This window comes from Lemur catta, chromosome 4, assembly GCF_020740605.2.
Source record: "Lemur catta isolate mLemCat1 chromosome 4, mLemCat1.pri, whole genome shotgun sequence".
Lineage (NCBI taxonomy): Eukaryota > Metazoa > Chordata > Mammalia > Primates > Lemuridae > Lemur > Lemur catta.
The window spans coordinates 69995722-70019182 of NC_059131.1; the positions used below are offsets into that span (position 1 = coordinate 69995722).

A 23461-nucleotide genomic window follows, 5' to 3' on the forward strand; every position below is an offset into this window, starting at 1 on the left:
AATTCATTTTTTTAAACTTTTTTGCTAAGAAGGATATTGTTGGGACAGTTGGTAAAGTCTGAATTACATCACAGATCAGATAACAGTACTATAATACTATTAACTTCCTGATTTTGACAATTACACTCTAGTTATATAAGATAATATTCTTATTCTTAGGAAATATACAATGAAGTATCTAAGAGTAGGTAAAGGGGCATTAAGACTGCAATTTATTCTCAAATAGTTCAGAGAATAACATGTACACTCATATAAAGAGGGAGAATGCTAAAATAAACATGGCAGATATAACAGGGTGGGTGGCTGGGTCTTTGTACCATTCTTGCAACATTTATGTAAGTCTGAAATTATTATCCAAAATCCATGTAACTTGTAGGAAAACTCCAACTGAACAGAGGGGATGGGCCATCTGGGAGAATGACACTGAATCAGAGGGGAAAAGGGGACATGCACCGAGACTTTGCGCTCACCTGTGCCTCTCTCACCTCCTCCTTCAAGGACTCAGCCTCCACAGCTCCGTCTCATACGCTTCCCCACTGCCCTTAAGTGGACTGAATACATGACAACTACACGACAACTTCCTCTATTTCTCTAACTGGAAAAATGGGAAAATATCCTGTCAGGCTTCACAAGGCTCATGATAATAAAAGACTAACACTTTAGAAAAGGTACTGTATCAGTTTAAGCAAACAAAGACAGTAAATATTTAAAAGGCTAATATCCACCCTAAAGCAGCCCAGCAACATACACTAGAGCTCACTAAGAGGTGTAATTCCCTCATGAAGAGCATACATAATTTTAATTCATTGTTTTCCAAACTGGGCCCCCATTTCCTACCCAGATTTCTGCCCCCAATTTTCAACAATGGAACATTAGCATGATTATAGACAATGGACTGCTTTTAATCTAACAATGATCAAGACAGCATCTGTCTGTGGCTTTGGGGGTCCTTGTGTCATTAGCCAGAGTTTCATTTCACTGTTTTCAACTGTATATTTATAAAATCTAAAGGATAAACTGGCCTTCGTTTTAGAAAAATGCGATTATAACCTAAAATCTACTTCTACTCCTTCCCCCCAATATATCTCAGCCTACCAAGAAAGCTAAAGTCCTTTAATTATCAGTGACTGCATTTTTGCATTGTATTATTTCTTAAGACATACAAAATAAGATTCATAATAACAAAATCTTACCAATCAAATAGTACACTGAAACTAACAAATTTATTTTACCAAAAGTATGGGGAACAATAAGTCGCATCTCATTTGAAAAAACAGGCATGACCATCTTAAACACACACTTTAACATTTTTTAACTGTGAAATAACACTGGGAGAAGAGGAGGGGAGGCAGGCTATGAACTTGGTAGATGCTACTATCTTGTCCTTGATGGAGAGGCAAGGTAACAAAGACAACCCAATGGCCTATGTTTCACTTGCATGTGACAAACTATTTGCCATGTGACAGTCTTCATGAGGGGATGGCCAGGGACTTAGATGTGCTCCAATCCTCACGCCACTCTGTGCCCATGTCTTGTCACTGGCCACTGTGGAGGGGCATCAACCAGGCCCATCTGGGCAGGCCCACAAGAAAGCCTGTGGGGTCATTCATTCACACTTCATGATTTAAAGAGAAATTTTACAAAATATCCTTAAACATATCCAGCTGTGTGGCCAAAGGCTCTGACAAAATCCCCGAGAGTGGAGCATTGTGCTGGCTCATCTCAGTGTCCAGAGCTCCTGGCAGTGCGTGGGCTGACTCCGAGGGCACCAGGGCCCACTGCCTCATCCCTCCCGGGGAGCCCCATTTAAGTCAGATCCAGCCCCAAGCAAAGCCCCTTCCAGACAGGGGAAGCAGACAGGCCAGCAGGATGGGCAGTCTATTGCCCAGGCTGAGAGAGGTCTCCAAGCCCATTAGAAATGATCTTTCCTGCTGGATTCTGGACACAACCCCAAAATCAGGACTCAAATATATTCGCCTGTCCTCCTGAAGGACCTATTTCCTCCCCACTCCCATCTTGAAGCACGGTGGTCCTGCTTCTCATCAGTTCTCCTAGTCAACCAGAGAAAAGCCAAGTCTAGCCACGCACAGGAACACCAGAGTCCCTTCAGATAAACCAAGGAAGAGGAATAATAACTTTAGTGACAAATCACAAAATCAACCAACCTTCCAAAACAATTACCATTTCAGATCTAGGCTGAGAAGGAATTCATGTTCTGTGAATTGGTCCATGTCATATGGGGGTACCAGGGGTTTTGCCAGCTAAAGACAGTATCGTAAGAAATTCCTAAGCCCATTTATCCATGTGATGCTTCCCATTTAATGACAGAATCATTACTATAGCACACTTCTCGTCAAACACATACATCCCCCATGGGAAGGTAGAAAGAAGATCTGATATGTTTTCAGAAAGTTTCTTGACTCCCTTATAGAGAATCTATATTGAAAACTGAAAGACTCCCTTGTAATGGGACAATGGGACAACTGTCTAATGGGACAATTTGTCTAAAAGAAGCTTAAAAAGCTTCTGTATATAATAGGAAAATAAGGATGATTCAAAGCAATTAACAGGTAATATCATTTACTGAGCAAGTAAGCTAAAAAAGAGACTAACTTTTAAAGTGAGATAGAAACACTGGGGTATCCTAAGCATGACCTCCCTCCAGAAGAAAAAAGAGGTTTAAAAAAATCTTTAAGAAGTACTTACATGAAATAACAATGTTCAGAAAAAAACAGCTAGAAGAGAAGTGATGAAAGAAGAGTGAATGATATTAACAACTGTTAACACTTTCCACAAAATAAGACTAAGTGTCTTCCTTTTGGAAACATCCACTGAAATATCTTCATATGAGGTGTTTAAAACTCTGTGAACACGTTAAAATCACATGACATCACACATCTGCTAGTGTACCCTGTAGAGCGGGCAGTCACACACGCTAATGGTCCTAACTCCTAGAGTTAAAGCCTATATAATTTAAAATACCACCCGTGTGAAAAATGTGCCCAAATGGTCACTTATATTGCTATCAGGCAAAACAAATAAACAAACAAAAAATGCACAAAGATGATATAGGACTAAACTTTTTAAAAAATCAAGACCACACCTCAAAATTTAAGCGGCACTCAACTACCCTCACTTAGAGTTCTTACACACCAAATTGCAGGCTACTAATTAGTGGCTTCCTAATACTTTTCAATAAATGAATGCCCAAGGACAACAGTGGGCTAAGAGAGGGGCAGCGGCTCCCTGCTCCAACTCAGGTCACCCGGCAGGTCCCAGGAGAGTCCTTTATATTATTAGTACTAGCATTGCTCCCTTGGACTGAGTGATGACAGAAATTTTAAAATTTCTTTAACTTTGACCCAAACTGCCTAAAGGGAGTGTACAAACACCCTATATGGATTGAAAACTTTATTAATAATATTTAGGAGGGAATATTTCAAAGCCTATTTTAGCAGTGATGTTTTAAGGTCTGTGCTCATAAAATTCCTTGGCTGCCTCCTACTGTATTTTACTTAATTGCCATCACTTAAATTCAGCCATAAAACCTATGGAAAATGGGAACGGGGAAACAATGGAAGAAACATAGGTAACACCTTTCATATCTCTATTTCCAGAATTAGCATGTAATTGTGACTTATCAATTTCTCTTTTTAAAAAATATGGTGTGGAGGGGGAGGGTGTGAGGAGAAACGGGGGTAAAGAAAAGATCATTACCCTCCTTGGGTAATAAGCGTTAAACTCATCTCCAATACGCCGCAACTCCTGCGCGATCCATATCTCCGGGCGCATATCTGCAGGTTCAGCCTGAAATTGCCTCATGGAAGCTGCATTAGAAAAAAACAAAACAAAAATCACATTGTGGTCCATGGATCACTGAGAGAGTCCCCAAAGTAACTTTCTAGAAGCAAGCCCATCTCACATACAGTTCCATGTTTCTGGAAGCTCTCTAACTTCAAGAACTACTATCATGCATTAAGGATTATAGTGGCAGAGTCAGCTACATAACTTTGGTTAAAGAATAAGAAGTATAGAATAATCTCCTTTTTCAAAAGTGGAGATTCAGAGTTACAAGAATTAAAAACATCATGGCCTATTCATATACACTTCCATTTCAAGAAGACACTCACAAAAAAGAATGATACAGTAAATATCCCCAAAGAAATATGCTTGAAACCTATTAGAACATAAAAATTTAGTTTGTCAGTAAAATAACCATATTGATTTTATTACAAGGTAAAAATTCCTAGGAAAATTTCAAATATCACCTAGGAATATGAGATGAAATCACTGTCCCAATTCAAAGCCAAGTAAGGGAAAAATCTGAGAAACCGGAATGAGTTGGTTCCTACGTAAGTAGTTACAGTGTTACAAGCAGCCAGTCTTTAGAAGTGCTACCAAATGGCCAAATGAAAGCATAATTGCATGTTTTATCTCAATATTAATGCAGCCAATAAAAATGGGTTCAAGTCTGCAAACACCCCACGGGGAGAGGAAATGTTTTGGTCTAAGAACAATGGCATTTTGAAAGGAGAAAAAAGAGGGAGGATCGACCTTTCATTAAGCTGTCACTAACACTCACACCCAGGACATTCATCCGTTTGCTAATGAAACCATTAAAAGCCATGTGGCAGCCAAAACTGAAGGAGAACATAAATGTGAGTTGTCAAGAGATCCCATCATGCATCAGGAAGATAATATTCTCCATGTACCACAAGGAGAAGCATCACACTCAGGGGCGAACAGTTTAGTAACATGTGTACATGCAAAGAGATAAGATTCTTGGATTTCGGCTAATGATCACATGCACCTATGTTAACTTACTATGAAAGGGGGCACTTTTAAAAGCGTGTTATGTTTTAACCAGAGCACAATATGCAAAAACCTATGATAATTGGACTTTGACATAACACGAATATAGCTTCCTGTTTTGTATTTTTGTAAAAGGTCAATAAAACTGATACTGATTCATAGCTCTATAAAAGCACTTAAAAGGGAACACTTCGAAGAGCTTTTGCCAATTTTTCTCAAAACTCTTGCCCCATCTTCTCTGTCCCCCCAGCCCCTATCCAACTGAATTCAGCAATGATACCACGAAGACTGGGAGCCTGAGAGAGGCAGGGTGTCACAGGAGCCCAGAGGGTGAGGGAGGATGGGTCCGGGGCACACACAGAGCCCCTCCAGAGTTATCTGCACTGTGAATAGGCCAGAGGGAAAGACGCCAAAGAAAGCTCTGGTGGAGGACACAAAGGCTGATGGGGGGAGACTTCAGGACAAGTCAGGTATGACCCCTGACTATACATCCAACCATATAAAAAATTACCTTGGCTGTACTTTGTTGCACAAATAATCCTAACGTTAATTTGTAAAAGTCTATTAAAATTACATTTTGAAGAACTAAAATGGCAGAAAACAAAATCTCTGGGTAGATGTGAAGCCAGGTAATGATGCTGTCATAGTTCATTTCCTTTCCTTTTCCTGAGTTTATAGCCCTTTAAAGATTTACTCTGGCACAGGTACCACATCATAACCGTTTTTTCTACACTATCAGAAATCAAGTGTTCTAACTCAGAAGCTTTTAAGAAGTTAGTTCACCTTTAAGGGGAGGGAACGGGTCTTTTGTTTGAGTGTTCACTACATGAGGGTCTCACACAATCCTCCTTAAGGCCCCGGGGGGAGATGCATCTGCCCATACACTCAGGTGAAGTCCAGCCAGCAGGACGCCGTGTGGTCACTCACAGGCCAGCACTGCCCACCTCTCCTGGGTCAGAGCCCACCTGTTTCTCACTACACATGTTTGAGAGAGAAAACTGCCTTCAAACCAGAGTCAGAAATGAAGAAAACAGCAATTATCAAAAGAAAATCTGGGAACTACAGATTAATGTTTTATAAAGGTGGCTGACCAGTAGAAATTACTGGCCAAGTTATTCAATATTTAATAAATCTAGATATTCACTAATCTACCCCACAAACATGAATGTCCACAGGCCAGACATTGTTCTAGGAGCTCCTCTGGATATAACACCCAAGGAGACCATGTCCTATCCCCATGGGGCTTATGTTCTTTTGGATTAATTTCAACTAACTGCTAAATTTCTTCTGGACAAGGATATTTATGTTTTATACTTCTTATAACACAAAACAAAAATAAGTTCCCCCGTTAATTTCCCCCAACCCACAGATGAAGCTTACTGAATTCTACTTAACACCCTTACTTCTATCTGTGGTTTAGAAAGTTCCATCTGGCTCATGCTTGGGCCAGTAACTCAAAGCACCATCAAAGGAGCCAGTCAACTTATCAAAACTACACCTCCTGAGTGCATCAACCTAGCCTGCCACTAAGAGGAAAATATTCAACTTGTTCATCTTAGAGATAAATGCCCTGCTGTTTTGGGGGGAAGCAGATAAACAGATGGCCTGAGGCTGGGCACGGTGGCTGAGGCCTGTAATCCTAACACTCTGGGAGGCCGAGGCAGGAGGATCGCTGGAGGTCAGGAGTTTGAGACCAGCCTGAGCAAGAGTGAGACCCCGTCTCTACTAAAAATAGAAAGAAATTAGCTGGACAACTAAAAATATATAGAAAAAATTAGCCAGGCATGGTGGCGCATGCCTGTAGTCCCAGCTACTCGAGAGGCTGAGGCAGAAGGATCGCTTGAGCCCAGGAGTTTGAGGTTGCTGTGAGCTAGGCTGACGCCATGGCACTCTAGCCTGGGCAACAGAGTGAGACTCGGTCTCAAAAAATAAATAAATAAATAAATAAAATTAACAGATGGTCTGTTTCTTCTATGGAAAGAAAAGTTCAGTAGCTAACTAGTAGGTGGCTTAAATAAATGTATAGGTATAAACATGCTCATGAGGTCTGGGGTGGGAGCATGGAGTTCTCAAAAACCATGCCACTCCATTCTCACTCCTATAATCCCAGGTGGATACTCAACCTGATTCTTCCCATTCTAACGTAGTCAACCTATCAAAAAGATAACTTACATTGACATTTCTAGTCTATAAGAAAGATAAGTTCAAAAGCACAAATATTTTATTTTGCTATCTGCAATGTGTCTGACAACCATAAGTGTTGATACTTAGACATTAAAATTGCTCTTTATTTGAAACAAAAGCTCTTATTACTAAGTAGAGAGATCAAATTTGTAACTTACAAGGCAATTTTATGTGAACATAAAAAATTCTACAATGGGAAAATTCTGATGAGGTGCATTTTTATCCACAGAAAATGTCGTTTCTGCATTTAAGGAAGCACTTTATTCCATAAACCTGACACTAAAACTTAAAAACAACAAAAAAACACAACCGAACAAACAAAAAAACCCAGCACAATAAAATATAAACAGCTCTCAAGGTAAAGCTACTCCAAAGCTGTCATCTGCAGTGAAAGCTCCAATCCTGCGAAGTACCAGACTGAGCCGAGAGGACTTCCTAGGTCCAGGTTTTCTTTTTCTTCACTGGTAACAAAAGGCACTAATCAAAACTTTCATAATGTAACTCGTCACGCACAGGCAATTTCATCAACAGTGTGTTACGTCAGCTGAATTTTCACTAAAACTCTTAGAAGTATTTTTTTTTGAAATCCATAACTTACTGGTAACAGTATTTCCTATGGAAAATACCATGTGGTATAATTAATCCATTTTTCTCTACCAGTGGGGGTAAGGGAAGGGGCAGAGAGGAGGCCATTATCCAATGCCAAACAATTTAGTTACTCAAAGACGCACGTTTCTTAATTAACACCCTGTTCTGGTTCAGCAATGAAACTATTTTCTAACTCACAAGGTAATTTAAAATCAAAAGTTCAGCAATTGAAAAAATTAATACCGTGGTTAAGTGGTTGATAGTGAAATCAGGCTGGGGCTTTCAGAAAGATCTTTCTGTAATAACTCCAGCCAAGGCAGGGAAAAAAACAAAACAAAATGAGATTGTCAATTCATAATGAGCTCAGCATCAGTCACACTAAACCTTCTGAACTCTTTTAAAGCCCACGAGCTTCCACCCCACTGTAACAAATGGCAGGTGCTCAAAGGAACCGAAGTCACATCATGACATTCACCTCGTCTTCTGAACCCTGCCGTCCTTCGCTGTGCTGTGAAATGACATCTAATGACTCGGGCATGCGCGCTGGGACGGCCGGGGCATGGGGGCATGTCACACATAAGCATTCTCCACTGCTTATCTGGGGACATGATTGTCAAAACCCTTAACGCGTCCCCAAAGGGCAGCCACTGTCTTAGTTCCCACCTTATTACTAGAGTTTCAAGTGCAGCACCAGAAACCAAATTAAAATTCATGGGAGTGCTTCACTCTGTACTGTTTTCAGATGTTCAGTCATCTACAAATACTGGGGCAGATTCAAGATTAGATTTTAAAGTCATCGACATGAATTGAGCTCTGAATCAATATTCAACTCAGAACTGAGAAAGGATTTCTCAGTCCCCAAAGACACGGAATGCATTACTTGGAAGAAATGGCTGTGTATTTTAAACACACAGGGGAACATATTTAGCCAAGTAAATGCACACTCTGTCCAGCACTTGTGGGACACAAGTCAGGCCCAGCCAGGGACTGAGGGACTGTGAGTGGAAAGAAGGCCCCTCCTTCGGATAGGGCTGTCCATCTTTATTCCCTGAGGACATCCTGATTTAACCATCAAAAGCCATAGGACCATTTCCTCGGGGACTCTGAAATCAGTTTTAAACCAATTCCAAAAGAGATACTCCAAGAACATTTAGGGGAGACACTGCCTCCACAGGTGGCCACCCTGAAGCTCAACATGCATTTGGAGAAATAAAAATTCTGGGATGTTTATGCAACTCAACAGTCCCCTTATTTTTTAAAAAATATTTTCAAAAATATCTTTCTCCATTCAGTTATCCACAGCTTACAAGAAGATGGAAGCAATCAGGCCAGCCCGCCAAGGTTTCCTTACGAAACCCACCTGAGTGATCAAGCTGTCGCTATCCCCAGTTAGCCATAAGGCAAAGGAAAAAAAATGCCATCACAGTAAGTTTTGCTTCAGTAAATGCTTTCTGTTAGCATCACCTGTTGGAAATCTTCAACTCTGATGGTTCTCGGAAATAAAATGAGCCAGAAACCAATTATACACACACACACACACACACACACACACACACCTTTCTCCAGGTCAATTTCTCACTTGTTTTATTTTTTGGCACATCCTCTATCAATTCCATTGAGCCACTGGATGAAAATTAAAACTATTAGAAAATAAAGCACTAGTATTTAGCATTAGTACTCAGTTTCCTCAATCTGTTTTTCTCCGGTACACATTTGTGTCAAGCCTGGGCAGTTACATGAATTTAAGAGAGTGCTTTAAAAACAGCTGCTAGGATAAAATACCACCACTAATAGTTTGTGAGATGAAGCCACTGTTTTCATACTTACTCTTTCTATGTGTACTGCCCATTCCCTTTATGTGGCCATGAGTTAGAAGGTCAAAACAAGCTGCTTTCATCAATTTCCAGTCCAACCATTTGGAAACTGCCAGTAAATCAAGGCTGTGAGATTGGACAGAAGTCTGGAAACTAGTGCTCTTGAGATTTTCCCTCTTTCATCATTATCCGTTTCTTATAATAAAGTCCAAGGCTAAAGTCATTAAGGTGAATGTGCTATGCCTTTTTTCTCATTTCTTATTCATCATCAGATCTAATCATCCATGTCATCTGAGCTGTCCCCAACACATGTATTAACATATTTACTAGAAGGCGGGGACATGCCAGGAGCAAACCCAGACCCTGAGTCGTGATCTTCATATCCAAGGACATCCCCAGCTGAGTCACAGCAGAAGCCACCGCCTTGTGCTAGGTGGGAGTCCTCTGTGACTCCTGCCCTGGGTGCCCTCTTCCAGGGCAGGTGGGCACTGAAGGACACTGAGTGCTACAAAGTTACTTCTCACAGGGAAATGTTCCCTCTGACCCCCACCCTAATCTTGATTCTGCCCCCGGGACTATAAAGATGCTCTATGATCCCTCTCAATCATCACCCTTCTTTTTGTCAAAGAAGCTGCTACCACATGCCCCAAACCTGGTCCTAAGCCAGTCTTTTTCATGTGCTTTTTATGATGTGCCCTGGGAAGCCTCTCTATCACTACCCTGGTCCCCTAGTTGTGCTATGGAAATTGCTGCTCTGAACAGTGTGTGAAAGTGGTCTTCATTCAGTCTGGCCGGGACAGGACACGGGATACTACTACTTCTCCCTGACTGGCCCTCATCCCACTCAGTCTCTGCGACAGCTCCATCTCTATTTCTGTAGACTTTTATTACTTTCAGAGGATTAAAAGGATCGGACTATGACATCTTATTCTGAAAAACAAATAAAAACTCCAAAACAAAGGACAGTCAAATGAAGACCAACTCTGAACATGCTTAAGGACAAACATATAAACCTCATATCCCTTCTACTGACAGTATAAGCAACTTCCTACCCAGGCAATTTATTTCACCATTTACTCCATCCAAACTATAAAAAGAAATGCTTTTTACAGGCCTTTAAAATGCAAACACACAACTCTATACATGTTAATTTACTTAAGACCATTCCTTAGAAATAAAGTATTTTAAAATCTGAAGTTACTAGCTCTTGGTGACTGTAAGTTGCTTCTAGCCAAAAATCAGATCTTCGTGGTGGTGGTGGTGGGAGGGTGGGAAGATGAGAATTTAAACTACAAATATAAAAATTTGACTACAGAGTTAAGTGTGGCTTCCTCTATGATATTTAACACTGGCAGCAGGAAACAGGTGACAAACATCTTTGCTCCTAAATTCACATTAAGGTCTCAAACATTACTGTGTTTTCATCGCAAAGACAGGGAAGACCAAGACATGGCTCAAAAACAAGAGCAAAAACAGAATCCTAAAATGCTACACCTTAAACAGTTTCTAAAACAAAACATGGAAAAAGCCTATCAATTTTATTTACACAGTTGAAATTGATGATGGCTATATACAAAGCAAGGTACTAATTTAACACAGATACATGATTATTGATAACACACCATGAGGATCAGATATAATGAAAACTTCTCAATGAAATTCACAAAAGGCATTTTATCTCATTTGGTATAAAAAGAAAAACTTGTCACTTGATTTCAGACACTGTTTTACATAATCACAAAGATGTAATCGTTGTGTTTGCACATTTAACGGCTTAAATATTTTTCCTGAAAACCTACATCTGTCCCAGTTGGGCTGTTTGACTCTTCCCTAGAAAATCCAAAAATCTCGTGTAACCTGAGCAAGCACATTAGGCACATTTATGCTGAAGGCAGATCCCCCACCACTAAGGGACACAAGCTACCACAAGCCCCACTATAATACAAAGAATGTAATAAGAACTAAACACGGCTTTAAAAATAAGACACTTTCGAAAGGCTAAAGTTAGCACAGCATCAGCTGGTATAATGGAAAGGTCAGCCAGAAGGCTGGTTTGAGCCGAGCTCCTTTGCCTGCTGACCAGCCTGTGCTGCCCCAGGCGTCCAGTGAACCCCTGTACAATGGGAGATTCCAAGGGAGGAGCCAGTGGCCTCATCTCTAAACCATTAAAGTGTTATATAAATAAAATGTGTCATGTTTCACCACACAGATGACTTCTTTTGTCATAGACGGAAAAGAATGGAGGCAGAGTCACCATTAGCGCAAGTATGAGTTTAAAATGTCTATAATTCTGTGCTGAAAGACTGTGTGGTCTGGTGGCTTTGAGGGTCCAACTGTTCAGGCTCAAACTCTCTTTCTCCTCCTCACCCCTCCAGGGCAGACATGGCTGCCAGCCCAGCTCTGTTGCCTAAGGAGTCTGTATGCTAGGTGAAATGGCCTGGCTATCCCCGTACTTAGAAACACACTAGGCCGGGCGCGGTGGCTCACGCCTGTAATCCTAGCTCTGGGAGGCCGAGGCGGGTGGATCGCTCGAGGTCAGGAGTTCGAGACCAGCCTGAGTGAGACCCCGTCTCTACTAAAAATAGAAAGAAATTATCTGGCCAACTAAAAATATATATACAAAAAAATTAGCCGGGCATGGTGGCGCATGCCTGTAGTCCCAGCTACTCGGGAGGCTGAGGCAGTAGGATCGCTTAAGCCCAGGAGTTTGAGGTTGCTGTGAGCTAGGCTGACGCCACGGCACTCACTCTAGCCCGGGCAACAAAGTGACACTCTGTCTCAAAAAAAAAAAAAAAAAAAAAAAGAAACACACTGTGTGACACAGGTGAAACTGGGGTTGTTCTAATTCAATGCAGGCTAATCCCCAGCCCCGCAACCTCCTACAGTGCTCTGACCACTACCGAATGGCTGCAACATCCTCCAATTCCAGGTGACGACGCTGCTCCCTGGCCAGGTTGAAAGACTTGCCCCAGGGCTGTAACAGGTCAGTGCAAGGACCCAGACTGGAATGGGTTACCTGCTGGAACTTTCCACTGCCACACTTCATACCATACCATCAGAAGAGAGGAATGAAGAGAACACAAGGTTGGCTGGCACAGTGCATTGCACATGCCATGCTTTCTATACAGAGAAAACAGTGCTGAGATTCAAACAAGCACACTGCTAAAAATCCAAGTAAAAGAAGAGATGGAATTGCTGGCACTCCTATATTACATTAAACATCACTTAGATTCTCTTTAAAGCAACAAGTATGTACACTCCTGCTATGTACTGAATTTTTTTCTTAAGGTGGTGAGTTGTTTTGACTAATTTAGCAGAATTTATGCTTGAATATAAGTAAAAATGAAGTCTAAATTCACATATATATTAACATTGCATATATCCACAATTCGTTTCTCAGCCACTTTATGTTAAAAAATTTCTCAAGGTACCAAAACACAGACAAATCAACAAGAAAAAGAACCTTTCAGCCTTTTCTCCGGCACACTTATCCCACAGAAAAGTAACTCACTTAACAAAAGAAGGTTGTCAAGCTTAGCTCACCTCACACACTCTCGCACACATGTTCATAAGAGAGAAAGAGACCCCTCTGCTTAAGCTGGCTTCTTTAAAGAAAAGTCTCAAGTTAATCATAAAGTCTTCTCTGAATTGCTTATGTTGAAATATTTTTGGAGCTGGAATGGGAGGCATGCTCTGGCCCAGAAACATATTTTGGGGGAAAAAAGGCTCCAAGGCAATTCAAATAGTTGAGAATCATTACACTGAACTTGTTTCAATTTAACACATATACCCTATTGGATTGAAATGGTCAATTCTATTTTTTTTTTTTTTAATTTTAGCTTCAAAACCATTTCACTCCTGAAGAAGGAACGGTAACAAAGCCAAACTAGTGTGCAGAGGGCAGGGTGCCAGCATCAAACACCCAGGAGTTTAAGCCCTTGATGCAACACTAGACACAGCCCAGACCCACATGCCAACACCCAAGTTCTGCTTCCTCACTCTGAAAATGATGTAAAGTCTCTACTCCCAGGTTTGCAGACACAACTCATGAGACCAACTGGCCGGGTCGGCTGTGACTGAAAGGGAGACGTGTGACTGAAAGGGAGATGCTCCCGAGGCCCACCACTCCTCTCTCGTGGTCCACGCGTGAAGGCAGGAGCAGGAGGAGGGGGTTGCCTGCCAGCAGCCCTTTCTCAGGGCTCATTCTCACCATCGCTGTCTGGGCAAACCACAACCCTTTATCTGTGAACCACGTAGATCTGGTCCAGACAGAGAACTGGGAAAATACAAAGTGAATTTGGGTTTCCCAGAGGATACTTGGGATGCCAACTCATTCTAAGCAAATACTGAAAATCTCAAAGAGTTGGCCTCTTACAAAGTGCGGTTAAGCTCGTCCACCAGGGAAACACTGTTGATACTGACTGCTGACCTCAACCACCTTGGTTACCAAGAATAAGGATCCACAACTCACTCAGAAATACCAAAATCTAAACAAATGATGGCTAATAGTCTACGTTATTTTCTCACCAAAGAAGTTTAATTGCCTCAGGGAATGGGGGGCAACAGTTTTAAAATTCTAGATTCTATCCACCTGATGGGCATTCCTAATGTTAATTCAATGAGCAACCAACGCACCCCCTATTTTGAGAAAAATTTACGTAACTTTGGATTGCAGAAAAAAGTAGTTCAGTCTGTATCTCATGTCTGAAGATCGTTCTTTCTCCAAATACACATCTTGAACTATAATCAAGTTTCTGCCAAATCAAATGGGCTGTCTCCAACAGGTATCCCCGATTCAGCCCAAGTGCAGACAGAGCCTGGCAGGACGGGGTTTCCAGATGTCTCTCCACAGTCCAAAGATTTGCCAGTGAAGCCATGGTTCTCAGGGTGATGTTCAGGGCCACTGGCAGGTTAGGGGTGATTCAGACCTCCCCTCCCCACCTGGCCCGTTTCTAGAAAAGATTTTCTTCTTTTTTGCTTGTTTGTTTGTTCTGGGACCCTGGGGATGAGAATTCTAGTAGCACTTCCATATGAATTCACCTCCCCATGAGTTTTCTATATTTCTGAAATGACAGCAGGGAGAACACTGCATTACAGTCATGTTTAGTGACCTGTCAGGGCTGTGACGCTCACTGAGGAGCAAGAAGAGGTTATGGATCAAGTTTCTACCAGACACTTTCTGTTGGCTTGTTTAAAAACTCCCCACGGCCCTCAGAGGAGAGCACTGTGGTCCTCACTCGATGGATGAGGAAAGTGAAGCTCAGACAGACTCACAGATCCACCCAGGTCCCTCGGTGGGCAGAGAAACAGCCAGAATCCCACCCAGCCCTGCTCCACATGGATGAGCAGCCTGCGGGGGGAGTGAGCTACTAAGAGCAGCCCTTGAGTATCAAACTCATCTGTGGTCCCCCTCAATGGAGATGGTCCACAACAAAATACTCACTTTGCTAAGACAAAGACCCCAAAAGAGTAAATTAGGGGACTAAAGTCCATCTGGAGTACTTCTGGTGACAGGCCAGATGGCCAAAATCTTGATTTCACCTGGACGAAACCTTTACCAATACAAAGGATGCAGCCATTAATATTGAATCATACAAACAAGACATGCATGTCCACTGATAGGCTGCCGGGTATGCCAAAAACTAAGATTAAAACTAAAAGAAAAATGTGCACTACATGTTATTTATTAAATTTGTTCTAGTCATAAACACTAGTTATGACAATTTTGCAGATACAGAAAGGTATACAGAAAAGACCACCTGTAACCTGGATACAATAATATCCATTAACAGTCTGGCATATTCTATTTATCTTACTGTTATGCCTATGACCTTCTTTAATACCAAACTAGGCTATCATCAACAATTCTGCAGCCTTTTTAAACTTAATATTAGGCAAGAAGGATTTCCCCTGTGTCATTATTCTTTTAACACCATAAGGAAGAGAGCACCACAGTCTGTCAAGGGGATGCAAAATCATTTAGAGATTCTCCCATCTCATTAGGACTGTTGATAGTTCTTTGGCTGGGATAAGTAATGCCGTGATGCACCCCTTTGTTTATACACTTCTGCTGGCATTTCCTGCAAAAGAAGGGAATGTCAGGTCCTTTGCTCTGTGCCCACAGAGCAGGGTCTGAGGGTATGTGGCTGGCACAGAGCTTACTGCATGGCATAGGACCAAGTCTGCAAGGTCGCAAGGGACAGATATTTGCCTTGTGTCAGCGGTGTGATGAGAACTGCACGGAGGAGGAAAGCAATCTGAAGTCCTATGCCTCGACACATGGCACAGCTACTGACCCAGGAGAACCACCACAGGACAAGTGACCAGAAGGTAGAACAGGCTAGAAATTTCATCACACAAGGGATATGCTGAGAGACTGAGGCTGGCCTAACAGGAGTAATGGAGACAGCTTCATTCGGGTATGGGAGGTGGAAACGGGTACGAGAGGCAGCAGTCCACAGGGAGTCCTAATCCCAGCACACATGGGAGGACCACAGATGAGGGGTACAAGGAGACGGACGGGGCATTTGCTCCAACTTGATGGCTTTAAAGCAGGTCAAGTGACAAGGCATCAGACTCCCCAGCATCCAACTGGAAAGTATAAGTATCCAAACCTTCCACCACAAGACCCTAAATATACAACGTGTTAGATTAATCTATTTTTTCCTGCCTTATAGCACAATTATATAGCACTCCCAGGACTTATGATTTTAATAACAAGTTCCCCTGAGACATGTAAAATCAGACTTGAGTTACCCACACGTTTTCAGGAGGGACGTCTGAGAGCAGCACAGAGCACATGCTATGTATGGGCCACCCCCAGAGCTACACACGGCAGAGTTACAGGAGATACTGTGGTTATTACCTGAATAAAGAGGCCTGGATTATGGCTCAATCTCTTTTCAACATTAAAAGTCTATTATGCCATATAGAGTAAAAATAAAGGGTGAAAGAGGTGATTTCTAAAATTCAGAGTAGTCTTTGCAGCCAGAGCCAATCAGTACTGCTATGATCTGAATGTTTATGGCCCCCCCAAAATTCCTATGTTGAAACCTAGCCCTGAAGGTGATAATAGCAGGTAGAGCCTTTGGGATGGGATTAGTGCTTTTCCCACAGAGACCTCAGAGACACCCTCACCCTTTCCTCCATGTGAGGACGCAGCCTGAAGGTGTCATCTATGGACTAGAAAGTGACCTTCACCACACACCGAATCTGCCTTGATATCTTGGACTTCTCCGCCTCCAGAATTGTAAGAAATAAACTTCTGTTGTTTATAAGCTAGTTTATGGTATTCTGTTATAGCAGTCTGAGTGGACTAAGATAAATATCAATCATAAATATTTAAAGGAAGATATGCATCTCTAGTTCCACTAAGGTGGAGGAGCCCTGTTCTTCCATCTCACAACTAAAAACCCTGGACAGAACACAGCAAGCAAGTCCAGGAAAACTGAAAAGGGGAAACAGGGTGGGCTGGGGACCTCAGGACTCCACAGAAGACAGGTTCTCTGGTTTCCTCACCTCCCATACATCCAGGACAGGGCACTGCAGAAGCCTCCAAATGGGAATCTCCAACAGGCACAGAGAGAGAAAACTGCAAGGACAGCCTGTTCTTCCTGGCCAAGGACTGGGGAAAGGATGGCCCAACAGAAAACCATTTGACAATGCCCTGCTCCAACCAAACAGCCACAGAAAAACCACAACAGCCTGACCCCTGCCCCAGTTTCAGCGTGGCCAAGTGGGGAGCTAGTCTTCCAGCCCAGTGAAAGCAGGAGGAGCTGACTCCACCACCAGATGGTGTCAGCAGGCCAATCTCCCAGGGCAATCCTACTGCCCTGCCGGAGCAGTGTTAGTGGGACTACGTGGGCACCTATCTAACATCCCCTGCCCCGTGGAAGCCGTTGATGCTCTAATTCCCTTTCCAGGGTAGCATTAATGGGGTCCAGCAGTGAGCCAAGCCTCCACCCCCACTAAGCAGCAAGCAGAAGATACACAGCAGGGTCAGCTGACACCATACTACAATACACTGTACACTCAATGAGGCCGTGCAAAACAGGGTTCACTGGCCCACCAGCTTGCCCTGCCCCAGCCTTGGGAGTCAGTGGGTACCCAGTGGGTACTGAGTCTCCACCCCATCTAGCATTAAGGAGAACGAAGGAGAACTCCCCCACCCAGCATCAAAGAGGGAGAACCAGGTGGTGGGAGGTGGAGCTAGATGGCATGCTGCCACCCCTTCCTTGGTGTGAAGGGCGGAGGGGAAGCTGAGTTTTCACCTCCACCCTGCAGAAACAAGGAGGTGTGAGGCAGCCCTCCACTGTTTTCCCCTCCTAGGTGTCAGCAGCGGCCAGGGGAGCCAAGCTCACACTCCCAATCAGACACAATGAAGCAGTTTACTCTGTGCCTCACTTTTGTTAGGAGGGTATCCACAAAGCCTAGGAGGGAGCTGAACTTCCACTCGCCCTGCAGGAACAGCAGAAACCTTACAATTGAAAAATACAATTAAACATAATTTTAAAATCTCACTAGATAGGCTCAACAATAGAGTGGAAATGACAGAGGATAGAATCAGTGAACGTGAGCCCAGATAAATAGAATTTACTCAATCTGGAGGGAAAATAGACTGGAAAAAAATGAACAGTCTCAAGGAAGAACATAAAAGCACTAAGATTCTTATCATCAGAGTTCCAAAAGAGAAAGACGGGACTGGAAAAGTATTCAAAGACATAACAGCTGAAGACTTCCCGAACTTGGCACAAAACATACAACTACAGAGTTAAGAAGCTGAGAAAACCTCCAAAAGATAAAACCAAAGAAATCCATGATAAGACATGTCATAATTAAACTTCTGAAAACTAACAGAGAAAAAAATCTTGAAAGCAGCAACACAGAAATGACACAACTTATTTGAAAACACCAATTCAAATGACAGCAGATTTCTCATCTGAAACCATGGAGGCCAGCAAGAAGGGCATGTTTTTCACGTACTAAAAGAAAACTGTCAACAAGCATTCTATTTCAGATGAAGATCTCCTTCAAGAAAGAAGGGGAGATAAAGACATTCTCAACAGGAAAACTAAGAGGATTTGTTGCTAGCAGACCTATCACTGACGAATGACTGAGAATATTCTCTAAACAAAAAGGAAATGGTAAAAGAAGAAAGCTCAAAACTTCAGAAAGGAAAGAACGTTGGGATGGGAAAAATGAGAGTAAATATAATATGTTCTACTTCTCATAGTTTTCTTAAATCATATTTGACAGCTGAAGCAAAAATTATAACACCAATTGATATGGTGCTCAATCTGTAGAGAGAAAACACTTAAGACAATTATATCTGAAAAGTGGGGCAAGTAAAGGAATCTAAAAGGAGGTAAGGCTTCTACACTGCAGTTGAACTCAAGAAGAATTGTTACCATCGATACTGGTAGATTTATAATACATTATGCATATATTGTAATACCTAGAACAACTACTAAGAAAACCATACAGAGCAAAATATTAAAAAACACTACAAATAAATCAATATGGAATCCTAAGAAATGCTCAAATAACCCACAGTAAGGTTAAAAAAAGAGAAAAAGAAAGAAGAAACAGGAAACAGAAAATAATAAAATGTCAGACTTCCATAATTACCTTAAATGTGAATGGTCTAGATACACCATTTAAAAGTCAGATTTGGCAGAGTAGATCAAACAATTTTATCTAAAGACATGCTGTATACAAAAAATTTACTCCAAATACAACATATGTAGGAAGTGAAAGGATAGGAAAAGATATACCATATAAACATTAATATATTAATTTTAAAAAAGCAGAAGTGGCTACATTACTATCAGATAAAGCAGACTTTACAGCAGTGATAAAAGGATCAAGTCAACAGGAAGACATGATGATTCTAAACCTGTAAACACCATACACCGGCACTTAAAAATACATGAAGCAAAATCTGATAGAGCTGAAAGGAAATGGACAAACCCACCATTATAGCTGGAGACTTGAACACCACACTCTGAGCAACTGACAGAACTACAAGACAGAAACATTAGCAAGGAGATAAAAGAACTGAACAACACAGTCAACCAATAAGATCTGATTGACATATACGTAATGAACACTCTACCCAACAGCACCACAATACAGATTTTTTACAAGTACCCACGGATAATTCACCAAAATAGACCATATCCTAAGCTATAACACAAACCTCAACAAATTTAAAATAAGTGAAATTATACAGAGGATGTTCTCTGACCATAATAGAATCAAACAAGAAAACAGTAACAGAACACAGGGCCATCTCTACACACTTGGAGATAAAATAGCAGACTTCTAAATAACCTAAGGGTCAAAGAGGGCATCTCAAAGGAAATTAAAAAGAAAAAAAAAAAGAACTCAATGAAAATGAAAACCTAATATATCACAACATGTGAGATGCAGCTAAAGCAGCGGTGAAAAGGAAATTTCTAGCACTAAATGCTTACATTAGAAAAGAAGAAAGGTCTTAAAACACTATTTCAAGTTCCTATCTCAAAAAACTAGGAACAGAATATAATAAACACAAAGCAAGCAGAAGAAAAAATTAAGGAAAAATTTGAAAATAGAAAAATGAGAAAAATCAATGGAACAAAAAACTGGTTTTTTAAAAAAATCACTAAAACTGATAAACTTCTAAAAAACCTGACAGAGATAAAAAGACAGAAATTATCAATATCAGAAATGAGGCAATAAAGGAATATTACAAATACTTTTCATACTCATAAATTCAACAACTTAGAAGAAATGGACCAATTCCTCAAAAGCCACAGTCTACCAAAACTCAACCAAGATGAAACAGACAACTTAAAGAGTCCTACGAACACTAAAAAATTACATTTGTAATCTAAAAACGCCCAAAACAGAAATCTCCCAGCCTGGATGGTTTTACTAGAGAATTCTACCAAACATTTAGAGGAGATTCAATACCAATTTTTTGCAATCTCTTCTAGAAAACAGAAGAAAAGAGAACCCTTCTCAACTTACTGTTAAGATCCCGATATCAATAAAAACCAGAAAGTCCTAAAAGAAAATGACAGATACCTTTCAAGAACTTTGGCACAAACACTCTCAACAAAATATCAGGAAATTCAATCCAGCAATGTTTGAAAAGAATTATATACCCTGGCCAAGCAGAATTTATCCCAGCCATGTAAGGTAGTTTTAACATTTCAAATCAATATAACGCACCATATCAACAGGCTAACCTAAGTAAAATCATGTGATCATATCAAGTGAGACAGAATAAACATTTCATAAAATCTAACACTCATTCTGTTCATGATAAAAACTCTCAGCATGTTTTTCATGTACTGAGTAAAGGTAAAACTTCCTCATGTTTTTAAAGAGTATCTACAAAATACTTGTGGTTAACATCATACGGAATGGTTACAGACAGAAAGCTTTCCAACCCTAAGATTTGACACAAGGATATCTGCTCTCACCATTTCTAGTCAACATAAAGTACTAGAGGTTCTAGCCAGTGCAAGAAGCCAAGAAAAATAAATAAAATGCAAACAGATCTGAAAGGAAGAAATAAAACTGTCCCTATTTTCAGATTACACAACTACATGTATCTCCCAAGAAATCTATAAACTCTTAGAATTACTGAGTTCAGCAAGGCTGTAGGTTATAAGATCTACACAAAAAAAGGTCAATTGTATTTCTATATACTAAAAGTGACCATCTGAAAACTGAAAGTAGAAATACAATACCATTAATATTCCCTGAGTGCCAGTTGTGCCAGGGTCCTACCAGAACCTGCAAACAACACAGTGTTCTTCAACAGGTGAATGGCTAAGCAAACTGTGGTGCACCCATACTGTGAAATACTACTCAACAGCAAAAAACTACGTACACACATCTCAGATGGTTCTCAAGGGAATTATGCTGAGTGAAAAAAGCCACCCTCAAAAGGTTACATATGGTATGCTATTTATACAGCATACTTGAAATGACAAAAGTACAAGTATGTAGATCAGACGAGCGGGTAGGAAAAGGGAAGGAGGTGACTGTGGCTATAAAAGGGTACCATGAGAAATGCTTGTGATGGAGCTGCTTTTTATCTTGACTGTGGCGGTGGCCACACAAGTCTACATATTTGACAAAATTGCACAGAAGTAAACACACACTCAAAGCCAAACAAAATAGTGCATGTAAAACTGATAAAATCTGAATAAGGTAGATGGACTATCAAAGTCATTTGTTGCTTGTGACAGTGTACTGTAGTTATACAAGATGTTACCCTTGTGGGAAACTTAGCAAAGGGAGGACAGGACCTCTTTGTGCTATTTCTTACAAATGTGTATGAATTCACAATTACCAGAAAACAAAAAGTTTTTCAAGAAGATATAAAATTTAAAACTGGACAACTATCAATTATTAAATTTTGTTTGGAACCAGCGAAGAAAAATATCTTTCTCTTTTGTCACTTTCTATCCCCTCTCAAGAGCTACACATTGTCCTGTTTCTCCTGGTATCCAAATAAGGGACTGTGGGACTTGTGGGCCAGAGCTGGGCCCGTGGCAGAGGCAACTCTCTTCGGAGGCCCCAGGGCAGCTGTGAGTGCTGAGGAACCAAGCCCCTCCACCTGCCACTTTTCCAGGCCCAGATCCACCATAGAGTTTAAAGAGGTAAAACAAAACTCCCTATTTGGGTGGAGAATATAGCTGTTTACAAAGCTCATTTAATGTTTAAGATGTTCATAAGATTAGGTTAACCACTTTCACTCTAAGGCAACACAAACCACCCAAGTAGTAAGTTCCACGGAAACGATGTGCCCAGAGTGGGAAGAATAAGGTCTTGTTTGCTGAAGCACCACTGCACATTCCAGCTCATCCATCTGCAAGGAAAGCCTGTCTAGTCAAAACAGAACACAAGCCACAGACCTAATTTTACATTTTGCTGGTAGCTGCACTTAAAGTAAAAAGAAACAGGTAAAATGAATACTATAAATATATTTTATTTAGTAGCTAACAAGATATGAAAAGATGCTCATAATTAGGTAAATACAAATCAAAATTGCAATGAGATATCACCCACATCCATTAGGATGGCTACTGTAAAAGGAAAAAAAAAATACCACCAAACAAAACAGAAAATACTAAGTGTCAATGAGGACATGGAGTCATTGGAACCTTTGTGCACTGTTGGTGCAAATGTAAAATGGTGTAGCCTCTATGGAAAACAGCATGGTGGTTCCTCAAAAAATTAAAAATAAAATTACCATGTAATCCAGCAATCCCACTTCTGAATATATATCCAGAAGAAGTCAAAGCAGAATCTCAAAGCTATTTGTATACCCATGTTCATAACAGCACTATGCACAATAGCCAAAAAGCAGAAGCAACCCAAGTGTCCACTGATGGAGGAATGGGTGAACAAGATTTGGTATGTATCATACATGCATTGGAACACTGTTCAGCCTTAAAAGGGAAGCAAAGTCTGACACGCTACAAGATAAAAATGAACCTTGAGGACATTATGCTAAGTGAAATCAGCCAATCAGCAAAAGACAAATCATGTATGATTCTACTTATACAAAGTAGTAGTCAAACTCGGAGACAGAAAGTAGAATGGTGGCTGTCAGGGGCTGGAGGAAGGAGCAAATGGGGAGTTGTTTAATGGGCGCAGAGTTTCAGTTTTGCAAGATGAAAAAGTTCTAGAGATTGGCTGTATAATAATGGGAATGTACTTAACACTAGTGAACTGCAAACTGAGCAATAAATGGTGAAGATGGTTTTATGGTTTTTTAACTGCAATAAAAAGATTTATATTGTATTTGATCCATATATGTAAAACATCATGTCAATATGCAATCCATATGACAATGATGTCTTACATTCTTTTTTGTGTACTAAGTTCTCAAAATCCAGCATGAGCTAACACTGGCAGAACATCTCAATTTGGACTGGTCTCATGTCAAAGACTTAACACGCTTGTGGCTGCCCCACTGGGCAGTGCTGAGATAGTCCTTACTTGCCAACCCTATGTGACAAGTTTTACAGCTGGATCCAGGTAATTAAGAGGGGGACAGA

The 23461-nt window shown here is 41.0% G+C and overlaps 1 protein-coding gene across 7 annotated transcripts in view; it reads right to left on the reverse strand.

The window, feature by feature from the left end:
* Nucleotides 1-23461, reverse strand: part of BCL2L11 (BCL2 like 11) — a 44008-nt gene that overhangs the window by 14074 nt on the left and 6473 nt on the right. For 4 of the 7 annotated variants that reach the window (XM_045550089.1, XM_045550087.1, XM_045550084.1 and 1 more), the window contains one exon: nt 3718-3827. The exons of 2 other annotated variants lie outside the window; for them this stretch is intronic. In XM_045550089.1, the coding sequence (XP_045406045.1) occupies nt 3718-3827 (110 nt within the window). Of the gene's footprint in view, nt 1-571; nt 596-3717; nt 3828-23461 lie in introns of those variants that run through there. One more of the 7 variants, XM_045550086.1, reaches the window with a different exon arrangement.